General features: G+C 45.9%; 1 protein-coding gene across 8 annotated transcripts in view; it reads right to left on the reverse strand.

Annotated features, from left to right (window-relative positions):
- The window catches only part of MECOM (MDS1 and EVI1 complex locus), a 349,962-nt gene that overhangs the window by 22,320 nt on the left and 309,169 nt on the right, over positions 1 to 18,473 (reverse strand). For 4 of the 8 annotated variants that reach the window (XM_063337834.1, XM_063337836.1, XM_063337840.1 and 1 more), the window contains 5 exons: positions 15,246 to 15,348; positions 12,107 to 12,323; positions 9,219 to 9,366; positions 8,042 to 8,198; positions 930 to 2,289 (listed from right to left, as the gene is read on the reverse strand). In XM_063337834.1, coding sequence (XP_063193904.1) covers positions 930 to 2,289; positions 8,042 to 8,198; positions 9,219 to 9,366; positions 12,107 to 12,323; positions 15,246 to 15,348 — 1,985 coding nt within the window. The remainder of the gene's footprint in view (positions 1 to 929; positions 2,290 to 8,041; positions 8,199 to 9,218; positions 9,367 to 12,106; positions 12,324 to 15,245; positions 15,349 to 18,473) is intronic. The other 4 variants (XM_063337835.1, XM_063337837.1, XM_063337841.1 and 1 more) reach the window with 3 other exon arrangements.

The following is an 18,473-nucleotide window of genomic DNA, read 5'->3' on the forward strand; positions in this document are numbered from 1 at the left end:
CATTTTTTTTTAAAAAACAATAGGCTGTAAAATCAGTCATTTGTATTACAGACATATTTTTATGGCTAATATTTCTCTAAACTAATTTAGATGCATGACTTCGGTTGGTTACAGATACATGAGCGGAAAGGCAAAGGGCAAAGAGGGGATGGTGTACACAGGATGCGGGTGAAATCCAGATCCCAGTGAGGTCCATCTCGGCACTACTGGGAAACACCGAGGGCTCGGGATTTTACCACTGGTTATGCTTCTTACACACAAGGACACTGCGCCTTCAATTGTATTAATGAAATGCCTGGAGAAATCAACCCATTGCTGAAATAATGCTAAAAAGGGGAAGAAATCACTCTCAATTTCCAAACTTTTTATACGCCTTAGGACAAATTGGCTTTTTTTGTTGTACTTAGGAGATGCTCCTGTTTAACTCGGGAGGAACCAAAACGGTGGTGTACAACTGGCAACCTGCTGAGATGGTCTCTGACCTCCAGGGAAGGCAGAGGGCAGTCAAGGCGAGTGGGCAGCGTTTTGGAAGAAAAGGAATTTGGGGCAAACCGATGTTGAAAGATACACAGTAAATATACAAATATTCAATACTGATGCCCATTCGTTTATGGGTAAAAGAATATATTCAATTTCTGCATGTCAAGCTGCTCAGGTTAAACTAATGACTCACTGTAACGAGGGCAGTCATGAAGACTTGCTAATTGCAGCGTTACTGGACTCGGGGTTTGCTCTGAGCAGCTCAGATTTGAAGGGAGGGATGCAGGTCAGCATGAAGCCTGGGTCACCCCATGGGATGCGATGGTGGGATGATGTCTCCAGGGACAGCGGGAGGAGGACAGGGTTGTCCTGCATCTGCTGGCAGGTGGCCCTGGCAGACCCAGCTGCCTGTACCAAAGGATGCCGAAAGGCAGCAGACAGTCCGTTACCTGTAAATGGGATCCATAAAGAACGGGGTAGGCCTGGCGTGCTGCAAGGACTCCGAAGCTTTCCTTTGCTCAAGGTCGCCTCCTTTCTTTTCTCCAAAGACGTGGTTTTTCCGAGGCTCGGCTTGTTTTGTGCCGCTGGCTCGACTTCTGCTGCCCATGCTGAGATCTAGAGGCTGGTCCTGGCTGGCCGCAGAGGGGGCCGCTGGTTTTGAGGGTATGGGGGTAAGTGGCTTCTCCTCCTTACGCTTTATGGTGAGGTCAAAGGGAGACTCAGAGCTTCCCTTTGGGATCTTCTTAATTTCACTGGGTGATTGGGGCTCCACTTTCAAGGGTAACGGTCTCAAGTCTCTATCAGGAAATGGATACATTGATTGAGAGAATGCTGGAAAAAACGGGAGGGGAAACATGGAAGGGTAAGGTAAGGCTCCGACTTTTTTGTCTTGCAGCCCCACAAGTCCTGTTGAACCAAAGTACTTTTCAGCAATAGAAGCAATAGCCTTTATAGAATCATTCACCGCTCCTGACACCGCAGTCTGCTCCTCTAAGGATGGTGAGAAAATGGAATGATTGCTGTGGTCTTTCTTATTATTTATTGAAGCCAGGCTCTGCAGAGAGCTTACTTTGTCTTTGAACATTTTACCATTTTCTTTAAATTTCTCTTTCTCACTTTCAATGTCACTTTCCAGATCAGAGCCCGAGGTGGTTTCCAGGTCACTGCCACTGGGGGTACTGACATCGTCAAGGTCAAGGTCACTACTCTCTGACTGGTCACTGAGTTTCTCATGCGGCCTCTCTTCAGAGGACCTCTCTGGTTGAAGCTCCACTGGCTTATTCTCCCCTACTGATGGTTGCTTATTTAGTGCCTTCAAAATATCCTGGGTGGCTGGCAGTATCTGAGGATTTGTCATGAGGGGACTTTGACTTTTGTTTGTCTGATCTGCGCTCGGTAGTCCTTTAACAGGAGAACTAGTAGGTAGCAAAGGTGGCCTGTGGTACAAGCCTGAAGGAAACAGACCGGGGAAGCTAAAAGAAAATCCAGGAGCTGTTGGAAAGGTAAGACCAGCAGGATGCCTATTGGCTCCAAAATAGTCAGCAAGGCCCGGATTTGCATGATTCATATTAACCATGGACGTTTTATCCATAGCTGGGGTTCCAGGAAGTGAAATGCCTTGGCCAAAAAATCCTCCTGCTGCAAAATGGTTCTTGCCCTCACAAAATCTCCTGTGTTTATTTAAGGAAGACGTAGTGCTGAACATTTGTCCACAGTCTTTGCACTTGATTTGGGTTCTGCAATCAGCATGCATGCGCTTATGACGACAAAGGTTTGAAAACTGAGTATAGGATTTATGGCAGACCTCACCTGTATGTAAACAACAACAACAACACATCTCAGGCTTTATGGTAATTGCCCCCACCCTCCAGATTTTGCAAATAACACCATTTTTTTACCCGCCAAATGTCAATTCAGAAGCCGTAAGGAGAAGTCTGGGTGCACACATGTACAAAAAGCTATCGTACTCTTCCAAAGCAAGGCATCCAAGCAGACAAATGTCTAAAGACAGCACCAAGACCCGCTTCAACAAACCCGAGAAGGTCTGAAATCACTAAAAGGCAAAGTTTCCTTGTTTGCTCTTTGTATTGCACAGTGTTGCATATTCAGTACCGTCATTCCATATTGCATTAGCACCCAGAACCCCGCCAAGAGCCGCAGCTCGGTGCTGGAACACCATACGAACCCCCGGTGCTCCTGCACGAGCGAGCATTCATGCCTTCAAATGACATCCATTTATGTCACTATTCACATGGGGGAAGTTAGTCATTAAAATAAATATTTGCAGGACCAGACAGGAGATAGACAGAGCTGCCTCACAGGGCTTTCAGCCTGCAAGAGCGCAAGGATGTGAAAGAGGTGAAGGAGGAGACAACCAGGTATTTCCAAGTGCATAACCTTATTAACAAACAACATTTTTTTCCACTTATGATTAAGAATTTAATCTCATGAAGTCCAGGCTAGAGACTGAGTAACCTCAGTCTAGTACTCTCGTGTGTCCAAAGCATTTCTATTTGTGTAACGCACACCGTCCCTGCAGGTGTCTGGGATGCTGCAACTCTAAATTCCACATCTTAATAACTTTACTAGTCTTAATATTGCTATTTGTCTCTCGCACATGACAAAATGCACTATATGTCAACAACAATTTCCTTTAAGAATGCAGCTGTATTTATGTGCGTGTCTGATGCTCAAAACAGCTCGATGGATTTCCTTTCAGACTCCTCTGGGATGAGAACAGCTTCAGCCTCACAAAAGAAGCGCCTGGAGAAAGCCTGAAGCCACGGAGGGGAGGAGATCTACCTTGAGCTCGTGGGCCTGATCTAGCCTACGACACTTGGCACGTCGGAGCACGGCTTCCAGCAACCATCTTCAGTGGCAGGACGCTAGAAGGGGTCCCAGTGGTACGAGCACGAGACGCTCTAAAGAGTAAATCATGTTGTGGTAGTGAATGGGATTTTGCAGGTCCCTGATTTTCTGGCTGCTACAAATCTTGGGGAGTATGCTGGGGCAGGAACCACGTTACAGGTCTGCAAGTTAAAATGTGTTTTGGAAGAGGCCCAGTGCCTTTCTGTGTCCCTTTGTTGGCAACCTTTGGACGAGCAGGGGCATCGGGCAAGTCCCAAAGCTGCTCTATGTCTTGTGCTCTTCACTATGCTAGAATGTGTCCGTACCTCTGCACTACCTTGCTTCTAACAGTTCCAGCCCCAGCCTTGTTTAAAAACAAGGCAGCAGCATTATCAGTAAGCAGTGTTATCCCTCTGTAATAAACCCTTTTTCTTTTTTTTTCCAGCCAGGAAAAAGCATGTGGCCACTTTATTTTTATTTAATTTGTGTTATATCATCAGCTCTCATCTTTCACACATCAAAGCCACACAACAATACACATTGTGTATTCTGAGGCCTTTTTAACAATCATTTTCATGATTTGAGACAGACTGACATAATTTACAATGGCTCTATTTTAAGCCTGCAAAGGAAACTGAATTGAATGTATCCCATCCTGCACTCTTGGTTCCCATGAACTGCAATCACGTCCTCTAACTTCCACTCGCACCGGGGCCCGCGCTAACCTTCCTGCTCCTCTAAATCTCTGCCCTTGAGAAACTTGACCACTTGTTGTCATCTCTTAACTGTTTACCTCTTCAGCAGGCTCCTTCATATCTCAGCAACAATGCTCCTATTGTTCCAGGGCCTGATCCTGCCCGATCCACCCATTTTCCCTGTTCACGCCCCGTTGACATCCCCGGGACAATTCATGGGGTAAAGAGTGCAGAATTGGGCCCAAACACAGGAAATTTGCAATGCGGTAATTCAGGAAGAATGTTTGTTGCTGTGTATCAGTTACTGTTCCTGCTGGAAATCCTCATTCACAGGGAAAGACGAGAAAGAAAAGAGAGAAAATAAAAAAATAAAATTATAAAGAAAGAAGAAAAATGATGGAAGAGAAAGGAGAAAGAGAAGAAGGAGGAAAAGAGAAGAGAAGAGAAGAGAAGAGAAGAGAAGAGAAGAGAAGAGAAGAGAAGAGAAGAGAAGAGAAGAGAAGAGAAGAGAAGAGAAAAAAGGAAAAGAAGAAAAAAGAGGAAAAGAAAAAAAAAGGAAAAGAAAAAAAATCTAATTCCTTGACAATGTTTGATTTTCTCTGTATAAGTACTTTGTTCATTTTTTTTTTAAATATTTTGTCTATTTAACATAGAACTATTTGTTATTTATCATAGAACTATTTGTTATTTATTTGTTGCAGTATGAAACTCTGATTTTTCTAGTATTTCCTCCTATTTTTAGCCTAATTGCTGGCGTAAGGTTTCTGTTCCCACAAATGAAAGTCACCCCCATACCTCATGGTACAGAATCAGGCCCCTGTTGAGGTCTTGGACAAAAAGCTCTCCCTGCTCCTGTCACGTTAATCACAGAAACCAAAATTAAGGTGACCAAATAGTACAAGTCGAGTGACATAGCCATCAGTTTGCACAAGCTTCGGCTTGAATATTACGGGCCAACTCCTCTCCTTATGTAAAGCAGGATAACTCTGTCAACACGGACAGTTCTGCCTAACACAGAGCAGCAGAGCATCAGACCATACACATTTTTCCAGAAAAAAAATCTCCAGTGCGTACATTTACAAGGCTAGGCTAATGGATAATTAAAAATAAATCACGTTTGGTGAACTTTTGGATCTTCTACCAGGTATTGTTGAGGGCCTACTGCTTATTCACGTGACTGCATTAAATATAACGCTTCACTCAGGTAGGCTAGAGTGGCAAGCGGGTGAGAAGGGCTGGATTGGCACAGATTGGGTCGTCCTCAAGTTTGGGAAGTTCTCCCTTAAAGAACACACATTATTAAATTATTATTCTCCGAATTAATATACTCAAAAGTCAACAGAACTGAGAAATGTTCTACTCCAGAGAAAAGCAAAAATACACACTTACAAGCGAGAGATATCCTTACCAACTATTAAGGAAGATGCAAATTAATCATTTGACTAAATACATTTTATCTGAGTTTTAAAACTAAATAAAAGCAATAATGGCAATACCATCAAAATATGCTAATATTTATTATTATAAACTCAATCAAACAATTAACAGTTGCACTGAGGACTTTTTGAGCATAAAAGTTATTTAAACCTACTTAATGAGGTGCTGCTTGCTCCAGGTGCCTCTTGCATTTAACAGGCAGCCAATTCAATCCACGGGCTCTCGAGGCTGGCAAAGACATTTTGGGCTGAGGTCCGAAGCCCTTACTCCCCAGAGTACTCTTACTCTTGGGGACTGTCACCTGAAGCCTGGGTGTAAGACGGCATCAGGGAAGCGCACACCCAATGCCCCGCTGATTCGGGAGGAAACTCTGTGTCTAAATCGACTGCGCCACCTCAACCTCCGTGGATACTCCCAGGACCCAGGTATAAGTCCTGGTATAAGATCTACCTCTTTTTCATGACATGAATTTTATTTCCAAGTAAAGCTTTCCATAAACTTTAGTAGATGGGGGGCGGTTATCAACTTTAATTGCTTCCACGTATCAAAGCAACAGAAGCTGGGTTTGATTTCTCCTATTACATCTTATTACACCCTTTAAATCTCAGCGCCGTACTTTTAAGCAACTAACTTGTAAGGGAAGCGTCCCTCCTTGAAGCTTTTATTGCTCTACAGACCCCAGGTTTAACACAAATTCCCAATCTGGCTCCCAAATTGCAAAAATTCATCTCATGCCTACACCCACTCTGTACCACGATTGTATCTGGACCCCAAATTAGCCAGCAGTTAAGTTTGCATATTTTCTGCTTATTAAAAAAAATTACTGTAAGTACTATTTTGAATATGTTCAGTCTATTACGGCATGTGGTTTCTATTTGGAGAGGCTGGAGATTTTGCGAAGGCAGTGAGTAATTACCTTAGTGTTGGTGAGTTTTCACTCAAGCTTGGGCGGTGTACTGTAATAAGAGACAGTTGCCATAAACAGACTGGTACGAGTAAATCATGGTGTGTGGCCTTCTGGTGGAAAGCAGATATCTCCTTTAGGTGACCCTACCTCCCTCCCATCGCTCAGCAAAGCCTACCGAACATGTGGTCTCCAAAGCCTTTTGTTCTGCAATTACATGGCTGTTATTCGCAGGTTGCTGGATGGGTTTTCATCCCTCACTCTGTACATATGAAGAATACCGGCTGCTGTTTTGATTTATCAGGATAAATAATAACAAAGAGCATTTGAGAGATTATTTCAGTTATGAGAGGTGACACTTACAGATTTTTATATAGGGCATTGCAACAGGGCCATCTGAAGACTCCCTACCTGGCCAGAAGTTAGTGTTTTCTAATAATTATAATCTTGAAGTGGAATTACTTAACCTGTAATCAGGTTTAAAAGTTATTAGCGATATTTATTATTGGATCTAGTTATACATTTTCTCATTCAAGAAGCCCAAACCAAAAGTGTTATCTACCCCAATGGCAGATATACAGACTTTGCACAGATTGAGTCTTTCAAGCCAATACTCCTCTCCTTGAGGAAATATCTTAGCGCACGGTGGCCACTTTGTCCAGGTGTGGTGTTGATATTTTGGTAAATTACTGTTGAGAGCAGCAAAAGATGAAGAATTTTGGCAGACAAGGAGAGGAGGTGGTAACAAGGTGCCTTTCAAGCCACAGCAGATGCCTGAAAAGCCTGTGGTGGAGATTAGCGTTACCAAGAACAATATTCTTGAATATTTTCTGCCTGAAAGGGAGAGAAAGCAACCTGCAACATTCCCATGCACCCAGGTTCCCCGTCTCCTAGCAGGATCTGGCTCAGCAGTAAACACAACCCGTGAGATTTGAGGATGCGATTTACAGCCCGGTACAGAGTCAGGCCCACATCCGAGGCAAGTTTTATTGCTGGAGCAGCTGTTGGAAAAGATCTAAAAGCTCCACTCAATACTTAAATTCGGGGCATGCAAAGGAGCCTCGAGTCCTCCGGCTGAAATTTACTGCCTCTAAGTTTATTTTCCATCTCCAGCAAAAGTCATGGCATCTGCTGCGGAGACTCTGTGGCCCAAAATTAACTCCTAAAGCAAAGCCGCCTTCCAGGTACTGCTGTTTTTTCCTAATTCCCAGTGTGTCCTGACTGTGGTGCCGCCTTCCCCTGCCCACCCTGGCACTGCCACCTCCTCCCCCGTGCCACCACCACCTCTGCCCTGGGCAGCAGGGCCGTATCCTGGAGCCCTGGAAGGGGAGCAGCCAACTTGGTACCGTGCAAAGCCATGAGGCTGCGGCCGCCGAACCTGGCACGGCTCCTTCCCGCTACATCTCACTCCCCACTTGCTCTTTGCATTGGAAAAATATCCCAGGGGCAACGGGTGCATTTATACAGCACTCAGTGTCTGCCTGAAAAGGAAAATCATGTGAAAACAACGTTTTGCATTGGACTAACGGGTTACCCAGCGCTCATTTAATCCCTCGCAGCCCCCGTGAAGCCAGCGGGAGATTCAAAGGGAGCACAACACAACCGCCTGCTTCCAGAGTACGCTGCTTTTCCACAAAAGAAATCACACTTAACCAAAGACGTTTAGTTGAAGACTTACATATAAAAGGTTTGACACTGCTGTGGATGTGTTTATGCTGTTTGAGGCCTGAAGAAGTGGCAAAGGTTTTACCACACTCTGGACAAGCGTGAGCACGAGCCCCAACATGCTGGGAACGAATGTGCCTCTGAAGGTTGCTGGGGTCCGTGAAAACCTGCTAGGAAATGAGTACTGATTAACCAAGAAACTTGACTGCGGAAGAAGCCAGTTATTACAAGAGTCTTTTAAAATTCAAACCTGGGAGCTATTTGGGAGTATTTAAGATTAAAAACCGTGGCTGCGTGCTGCATCACGGCCTTGCTAATGGCCGTCAATGGGACGGGGCCTGTTTCCCAGGATCAGCCAAGTATTTGGGGGATCCGTTAACCTCTTTGCAGCCGCTGCAGCAGATGCATTTGCCCCTGCCATTAGAAATTGTGCTTTTGAGGACAGGGACTTCACAGAAAATGGGTCAAAACGTGGCTGCTTGAAACCTCTACGCGCTACTGCAACAGAAATACTTTATAGCGACAACTGAGCGCGTGGACTGGGAGAAATCCTGTACACGACACAGTCCTAGCACCAGGGCTTGGTTCCATCTTACGAGTATCAGCTCAATATAAAATTCCCATTATTGCAGCGAATCTACTTAAAAAGGAGAAAGTCCTCATGCAAAGGGCCCCAGAAGCAGCAATGCAGAGCACCGCGTCTCACGCAGATCATCTGCACAGCAAGCCCGGTGCTGGGAAATGAGAGAGATGCTCTAGAGATGAGACAGTTGCGCTCGCTTAGCACAGCTGGGGCCATCGCTATCTCTTATTTTGATTTATGTTGCAGTAGTGTCCTGAAGTTTCTGGTCCCAATGGCTGGCGCACAGCCTGGGGACCATCCGCCCTACGCTTCCCCGGGGTTTCTTGGCCCTCAGTGGTCCTCTTACACCCCACTCACAAGGCACTGAGCCCTGAGCTCAGAGATGCTCAGCATCCTGCATCAGTTCAGACCCCACAGCCATTTCCAAATCAAAAAGGGTAGAAAAATAACGTATTTATAAAGTGGAAATGTAAACCCTTGAGAAGCCATCTAGAGCATGGCAGAAGCCTTGCACCCTCCTGCATCCCGGCCCCGGGCATCCCCACTTCCATGCTCTCAAGCATCCAGAAGGACAAGAAGCTCCAGGCAGCCTACAAATTCACTGTACCTTGGCACAGTTTTCACACTCGTAGTGCTTCCCGCTGTCGTGCGACATTTGGTGACGTATCAAGTTGGACTTCCAGTTGAAAGCTTTGGGGCACTGGTCGCACTTGTACTCCCTCTCCTCGCTGTGCGACAGCATGTGCTTCTCCAGGCTGCGGAAACAGGAACGGGGCTCAGTGAGGTCCCACACACACACACGGATTTATCAGCAGTTTGAAGATCGGCATAGGAGGAGGAGACAGCAGAGCACGTAATTACAGGAAAAAAAATTTTTAGAAGGTCCAATCCTGACAGGCCCAAGTCCTTTGAGTACCAGGCTCACGCCAGTCAGGAGGCAGAACATCCTCCTCCCCAGCGGAATAACACATCCTCTCCTGTTTTGCCAGGCCGCTTGCAAATGCTCCAAGAGATGCTGCTGCCACCGCTCCCTAAGGGGATTATTTCATACACCTCTCCGTATTTCACCTCTGGTAATTCTTCCCTGCAGTCTGAATTGTTTCTACCTTATGACTTTCCCTCTAAACACACCTTGGATCCCTCCACCTGACATAACCCCACTCCTTTGATGGGAGTCAATTTTTCTTACAGTAGGAATAGAGGAGGAATAACTCCACTGGCGTAGGACAAAGAAGCCTCTAAATACGGTACACTACAATTGGAGTTACACTTCATTATTATTAACCACGTTCAATTCTGTAGCTGTTTATTCATTTATTTCTTAGTAGATTATTCAGTCTATTAGTAGGGTAATCACCCACCTAATTACTGCTGCGCATCTTTGAATTCATTTTTGTCTCTGAATTTTCTGAATTCCTGTTTTATTATTCAGCAGCGGCAAATACATTTTTTTAAACACCTGTGTTGCTTGGTCACATACAAAGTCATAACTCACAGTTTTGCTTGAGGAAAGATCACTACGTAATGTAAGAGGGGATTCAGAGAAAAGCCACTGGGATCTTTAGCCTGGGATGCCAAATAGGATCAGTCCTTCCTCATGTGAAGCTCCCACTGACCTCTGGTGAATCCGTGGACAAAACCTGCCGAGTTTTACAGCCCGGTTTGGGTTGTGCAGCCCAAATAGCAACCTGCATTCTCAGCCACAGGTAATGGAAATAAATGCTTTCACCCTGCGGATGCTCTTTACTTCTACACCCTCAGATTGCTTCCTTCATGGGAAAAAAAAAAAAAATTCTGGCTTCCCCTCCTAATACTTCTATAACAATTGACTCTCCATCGTGCACTGGTAAACAAAATTACTGTAAGACCTAGAGAGACTCTTGTCCCTGGCTGTGGCACCAGCTCCTGGACTCTGCCACGACCACCAGCACCGGGCAGTCCTGGCCCCCCACATCTCCATCTTCCTGCTCCGCTCCTTCTCCATTTAATTACGTGCACCCTCAAGCATGGCTCATTCGGGCCTTTTGTTTTATATAATCTGGATATAGCACACTTTGGTACTTTTTTTGCTGTGAACTGTCTTTGTGGTGTATTAGCCTTTCAATAATTCAAGAGTTCGGAGAATGACTGCATTCTCTCTCATTTTTCACTCTTTCTCACAGTACTGCCCATCTATTTATGACGACTCGTTCTTTGTTTTCTGCCCTTTCTCTTCAATATTTAATATTTTAAGCTAAATTTACATTTCCTCAATGATTCCCATATGTTAGATATCGTCCTCTGGTTCGCAGGCAGAAAAGAACTTTAACACCGACTCAGAACTTTAACTCACGACGTGGAAAAATGTTACAGCCCAGACTCCTGCCTCGCCCACGCTGCTCCAACCCTTTCGACTTGATCTACCTACATCAGCCCCTTCGAATCAATCACTCAGATTGAAAATTAGACACGCGGAGCCGCATGCTGCTCAACATCGGCCGGTGAATAAGCCCTTGTGCCTGCACCAATTCCCGCTCAGCGGGGTTCACCTAGTATGCGGCGAGCCATGTTTGGCACATGACGTTTTAATTTTGGTGTTGTCAGTTCTGTGGAAGTGTTAAGGATCAGGTCATACGATACGCTGATCTGAGACCCCCTGCGTGATGCCAAGCCACCTCTGCTCCGTCAAGAGGAGCCAAGGAGCATCTGTGTTTTGGGAGAGCAGGCTCCATCTTGCAGAACCAGCACCTGAAGCATCCAGGAGAAGTTGTCCAAAAGGGCTAACCTGCAGCAGGCACAATATCTCAACATCTTCCAGCAATTTGCAAAATTTCCCATAACCTGCACCGCAATACAGTATTTTAAGTAGCCACAAAAACTACAGTGACAGGAAATATGTAAAGCACATAAAAGTTGTACTTTTTTTTTACATTCTATGCGTTTTCAGGTACATAGGCACGTGGGTCTATCTGTTTCAACAGCCAGATATAGATAAGAAAAAGATGAACCCCAGTGTCTCAAGACAGTACAGCTATAAATACATATGAACATATAGACACCTACATATATTAACATCTAGAACCTGCCTTTAGCTAGTATGGCTTCTTTGCAAAGACAAAATTGGTAACATCACTGAACACCTCTCAGAGATGTTCTATGTTATTTCTACCTAAACGTAAGGAGCCCAGACCTTAGTTCATCTGAACTATAATCACTCCTCTGATTTCACTGCAACCAGCCCAATTCACGCCAGCTAAAGATCTGATTATTAGAAGATCCAGTTCTTAATTTAAGGTCCCCACTGAGGACCTTCAGGCAAGGACCAGTTTCTGATTTATTGAGACTCCTCTGATTCCTATGCCATAAAACACCAACCAGCACAAAAGTCTTATTTATCTTCATCTTTGGTTTGTATAGAAGATGAAGACGTCTGCCCTGTCTGATGCTCTGCACTATCTGACTGAAGCCATTACAGAATTTGCCTCATTCAATCATGTTTTAAGCATCTACTCCTACCTTTGTAAATCTGGGAAGACCTGATCACACTCTTTACACTCCTGGATTTCATGCACATCCCGAAGGTCATTCTCATTCTCGAGCTTTTTCTGGAAGTCCTCCTCCACCATGGAGAAAGCGGAGTGAGGTGTGCTGCAGGGGAACTTCTGGTGGTCTACAAGCTCAGCCTTGGACTCAAAGAGCTGGTCGCAGTCCTCGCAGCGGTACTGGCGCTCCTCTGGAAGACAAACGGGTTGGGGACAGGGAGACCGCATCAGTTTTCAGTCATTTGAACTACCATCCCATCAGGAGTTCCATGACAGTGTGGTTAAATAAATGGCTATTCAGTGACAAAGAGGAAAACCTCAAAAGAAACAAGGATGCCTTAGAATGCTTTATAATAATGCTTTAATGCTACAGGCTTGGGGCAGTGTGGCTGGAGAGCTGCCTGGCAGAAAAGGACCTGGGGGTTCTAATTGACAAGCGGCTGAACATGAGCCAGCAGTGTGCCCAGGTGGCCAAGAAAGCCAATGCCATCCTGGCTTGTATTAGAAATAGCGTGACCAGCAGAAGGAGGGAGGTGATTGTCCCCCTGTACTCAGCACTGGTGAGGCCACACCTTGAGTATTGTGTCCAGTTTTGGGCACCTCAATATGAGAGAGATATCGAGGTGCTGGAGCGAGTGCAGAGGAGGGCAACGAAGCTGGTGAAGGGCCTGGAGAATAAATCTTATGAGGAGCGATTGCAGGAGCTGGGACTGTTTAGTTTGAGGAAGAGGAGGCTGAGGGGAGACCTCATCGCTCTCTACAACTACTTGAAGGGACACTGTAGAGAGGTTGGTGCTGGTCTCTTCTCACAGGTCATTAGTGATAGAACAAGAGGGAATGGGTTCAAGCTGCAGCAGGGTAGGTTTAGGCTGGACATGAGGAAAAAATTCTGCACGGAAAGAGTGGTCAGACACTGGGATAGGCTGCCCAGGGAGGTGGTGGAGTCACCATCCCTGGATGTGTTTAAGACTCGTTTAGATGTGGTGTTGGGGGATATGGTGTAAGGGAGAACTTTGTAGAGTGGAGACGATGGTTGGACTCGATGATCCCAAGGGTCTTTTCCAACCTAAATGATTCTATGATTCTACGATATATGATGGTGCAGTACTACCTGTTAACTGCCTAGGTGATATCCAACAGGGATCCCTAACCCTGGCTTAGGACAAAAGTCAGGGTGTTTACATACTATCCTAAATGGGGACATACAGCGTCTAAGGTGGATATCCAGTGGAGGCTGCCGGTCTTTGCCTTTCTGAATGAAGGAGACTGACTTAGACACGAACATCAGCACCTAAAATAGCCAAAAGGGTGTTTATAGAGGTTTTTAAAAGTCTCTCTATTTCCATTAGAGTCCTTTTGCAGCACCCAACCCTGCTCAAAGTAAGACAGAGATGCACGAAGTTGGTGTAAAGAAGACAGGAGGCCTTGCTTTATATTTCATAAAATTGGTCACATCGTGTTTCTTACTGAAAATGAGCATAGAAGATCACCAGATTGTCACTTTGGAATGAATATTGCATTCCATTAGTTAGAAATTCCTGCAAAAGAATAGATTAGCTGAAGAAAATCCCAAAAAGCAAACTTGGAGAAGAGCATCCCGTGATATTTTTTTCTGCTGGATTTTCTACCGATGGTTCCAGACGAGGAGCTGGATGCCCTGGCGTGGTTCCACTGCTACCTGCCCTCCAGACATAAATGCCCGGGGGCTCTGAGACAGAAAGGCACCGAGGAGTCTGCCTGAAATCTCAAATGTATGTAGTTGGTTGCTATTTTACGGTTGAGTTGATCCAGAGAAAGCATCATAGGGCTCTGTTGTCCACTGTCCATGAGCAATACTTTGGCTCAGTCTGCTTCTAAATTAGCCCTGTGGGACATGTCAGTGCAAAGATTTCCGCTGGTGTCATTACACAACAGCTACTTGACCATAGGCATGGAAAACACTATGCTTGAAAAGGGGGATGTCTTTAGCAATAAATAAACAAAGTTACCACTACGGAAAAAAAAACCCAAACAAACACAAAACCGAATTAGAATGAATGAAGAATCCCCACTTTTTTCTTAAGAGAACAAAAGATACCGCTCTAAATGTACAGGCAGTTATAAAAAAGGACAGACATGGGAAAACCCCTCTGTACAGTCCCTGAATCCTCGAGAATTTGTAAAACGTCCACACTGGCATAAACTGCAACCTAATGGGCATCAAGCAGAAATCCTACACCCAGTCCTGCTGCGGCTGTATAACCCACTGCCCAGCAGGCAGCAGAACAAAAGGAGTTTCTGGAGGTGGGGGACAAATCTGAGCAACTACTCAGGAGTTTCAGAGCCGGAATCGGTGCGTCGGATGAGTGACGAATGAGCGCAAGGAGGAATAAGGGCTCAAATGTTCTCAAAAGTGACAGCAACATCAACAACCCGGGATCTTCTGTTTTCAAGAGGACAGAATACCAGTAGTTCGGCTAAGTGACAAAAAGTAACCTATAATCAGGGTCCCTACAGGTCCTGCAGGAGCAGCACAGCCTAGAGATAAGGACATGGACTCTTGTTCTCCTCCTGCAATACCCACAAAATGACCGAGTTTCAATCTTGAAGCCTTACTGCTGCCCTCAGTTGCATCTGCAGACCTCTGTTCCTGCCAGGGAGGTTTGAGTAACTGAGGGTAAAACCTGAACAACATTAGGAGTCGCGGGGATGCAATGCTGAGAAATATCAGCTGTGCAAAGGAGAGCTCACCAGACTAGCAGACACAAAATGCAACACTGAATGAAGCTACACTCCTGGTTGGACCGGGATGGAGTGATGAAGAAAATCAACAAAGAATCCTCAATGACGGCTTGAGTGGCATCACTTTTGAGAGCAGACTCACCCTTCAGAAGGACTGAAGGACTCATCATATTACTAGACAAGTTTATTCACCGAAGAGCTTTCAGAGAAACAGGAGAGCAGAAGACAGACAAATAGCAAACCATGGTCCACCTCTCCTCCCTGGCTGCAGTGAAGCTGCAGTAAAGCCATTCCAGATTTCAAAAGGATTCCAACAGAGGAGAAATCTCCCTAATTTTTTGCTTAATTTCAGTGATACTTTCTATTAGGTTAGACAGTGAGAAGCAGCTAACCGTGAATGTCCGGAGCCATTGTTTCATGTGAATAATCTTCACTCTTCATGAACAGTAAGAGCTCCTCTCCTGGTTCAATGTCTGCTACCACTCTGTAGAATATCTGCAAAAAAAAAAAAAGAAAGGAGAATGTAATGTGACTACCACAGCAGGCAAAGAGGCATAAACCACTGCCGGTGAGTATTACAGGACCAAAACTAGTGTGGGTGCTGTCTGCCGTTTGCTGGAGAGGTGCAGACTTTGACTATGGCAGCTCTGCTCCTTCCAGCCCCAGAGCTGTTGGGGCTTCGGGCTCCGTGAAGATAAAAAGGACGATCGCCTTCAACAGCCTTTGCTGCAAAGTGAGCTCCGTGATGACTGCAGGCATCACCAGCAATTCGCATACTTAGTAATACCAAACCCACCTACAAAGTAGCCATAAAACACACCCCTGAGTGATCCATGGAAGGGAGGTAACTCCTGTTGCACTGAGAAAAGCTACTAAAAGTATCCGGAGAAGATGCTGCTGATTAAACCATAGGCATCCGACTCCCCCATTTCAATCATCTACAGAGTCCAGAAAGTTGTGAGGTGAGAGGTTTATACAAACCTGCGCGCCTGGTTATGCCTTAGCTGCAAATGGGAATCAAAGGAAAAAAATCAGTCCTGGATGAAGAAATGCTGTCAGCAACCAAAGCTGCTGGTGGTGACCCCAGCTGGTGGCACCTCGTCCCCCTGCACAGGTGACATTGGGCTCCATGCTTGTCATTGGGAAGGAGCCCCGGGGAGAAGCAGGAGCTGCTCCCGTGGGTCTGTGCACCCAGCGCCAGCACGCGCCAGCACCGCCAGGGTCTGCCGAAAGGAAATTCCCAAAATCCATCTGGCTGCTCTCTGTCTCAGCAGGAAATGTGAAGAGCACTAAAAAGCTCCACAAAGCAGCTCAAATAAATATTAGTAACTTCCTCAGGCCTTTTTAAACAAAAACACATGACAGCTATGTTTCCTACGCTAAAAAATGATGCATTTGCGTTTTCTCGGAGTAATGTATTTTTAAAGGTTTCGCTCTCAAACTCTTAACTCTCAATACTCATTTCCGTGCCTGGGGAGAAGGGCTGAAAATCACCTCCACTGTGTCAAGTCAGACAGATGCGTTTGTCCCAAGGTAGGAAAGAGTATCTAGAGCTGCGTGGGTACTTTCCTCGCCCGGTCGCACGTGAACCGTCACCCATCGGGTGGCCCCGGCAGCCGAGCACATACCGACGTCCTCCAGGAGGTGGCCGTATAGCCTAATCGTTTCATTCCGCACAACTGGCCTTTGCCCACAGATATAGGCTAAAGAACTAAAAATAACGAAATAAGATGCATTTCCTCAGATTTGTTTGCTTTTCTTCGCCTTGTCCCAAAACCTGCTCTGGAGGAGGCATGCAGGGGAGCAGCAGTGAAGGCTGCCGGGGCCAGCTCATCCCACCACCCCAGCGCTCGCCCCTCTCCAGCTGCCAGAAGCGCTGGCAAAACACATTGGGCACAGGGCACCCGTGCCACAACCCCCTGCTCATGGCCAGTTTTCCCCACAAAAACCAGGAAAAGGAGTTTATGGGCAGCCTGACCTGCACAGGCCGCACCTCCCTCCTCTTCCACGCTGTCCAGGTCAAACCATCAGCTGCGTCTGCTTGGGTTTGCAATTTTTACCCCTTGTTGAGGGGATTTCAAACTCCACCGAGTATTCTGGAGGGCACAAGGGGCCAAGAGAGCCATGGCAGGGTCTCATGTATGTCTCTTCACGCAGTCAGGTGAATGCCCGGCACCACAATCCCCTTTGGAGCTGATGCTGCCGTCGGCGCCGAAGGACGTGGGGCTGCTGCGTGGGCTTCGGCGTGCTAGGGATGCAGCTAGGGCAATGCAACTCATTCGATCAAAGGCCAAAACACATTTAAGAGAAGCCAGCTTTTAAATCCCGCAAATAAATCTGATGTCAGCGCCGTATCCAGCGAATACTTGCTTTAAGCGATATTTGTTTTTCCATTTATTAAGATAAATGTATTGAAAACTGGCTTTTTTCTTCCAGGAGTATAATGGCCTCCACATATCTGAAAGGGAAGCTACAGTCCGATCCATGGAACATAAGCCTGGTTGCTGGCTGGCTTTGGGTGGAAATAATACGTGTATGACATTGCACACTAACTGGAGAGACTTCTGCAGACCTCCCTGCTGCAACAGTACCCATCTCCCACTTGGGGTGGGAGCAGGATCAGGCCCACCCCACGGCCAGATGGGACCTCCACCATCTCAGAGGGACCATGCCAAAGCTCCTGCCCTGCTCAGGGCTTGCCGTGACGCTCCCAGGTTTTGTGTCACAGTTGGGTGAACTCAGCTGTTCTTCTGAGGTCAGCAGTGCATCCACACCAAGGAGTGAAGAAAAACCACAGCGAAGCCTTCTCCAGTATTTTTTCTGTCCCATCAAAGGTATTTAGATAGACCTTTTCACCTCTCGTCACAAAGTGAGGACACATGGACCGTACACGGGCATAAAGAGGGTCTTGTTCACGAAGCGCTGTGCTGGGGTGCATCACTTCTCTTTGGGAAGCCCCGGTACGACGCAGCATCTTTCTTGCAGCTGTGGGACAAATCCCTAACCAGGGTGTAAACTCTGCAGCCAACTGCCCTGTCTGCGTTGCTATTTGAAAATATCAGAGATAATTAAGCTACCCATCAGAAATTACGCGACCAGCCTCGCTACCTCAGCAAGGAGACAAGACAAGAGTCTCCAGAAAAACTCCATGGTTTAGGTTGTTTCTTTATTTTTGCATCTCAGAACCAACGCCCCCCAAAACAAGGTCCACGTGACAGATTTACAGCTCTGGCATTCTACTATTATTATTATTATTAAAATATTAACTTTAATTATTATTAGTTTTTTAAATTTCTGTATGTACAAAACCCACCCCACCTGCGCTATCAGTTTATATACCACATTGCGTTCCGGCGAGGATCTAAAATAAAACATACTGAACCTAACGCCAAAATGAACACGCAGGTAAAGTTAACCTGATTTTAAGAGCTGTCCTTATTACTTCATACGAAAAGTTTTTCTCCCACTCTTCCCACCTAAAACCTCCTGGAATAATCCTGTCTGAGAAAAAGCGAGACGCTAACTGTGGAAATGAACCACCTTGCCTGAGATTTTAGGCAACAGCAGACGGCGTGGGGGTCCTGCAAGCCCCCGGATGGGAAAAGCTCATAAATTACCCC

The sequence above is a fragment of the Chroicocephalus ridibundus genome, chromosome 6 (genome assembly GCF_963924245.1).
Source record: "Chroicocephalus ridibundus chromosome 6, bChrRid1.1, whole genome shotgun sequence".
NCBI classification, from domain to species: Eukaryota; Metazoa; Chordata; class Aves; order Charadriiformes; family Laridae; genus Chroicocephalus; species Chroicocephalus ridibundus.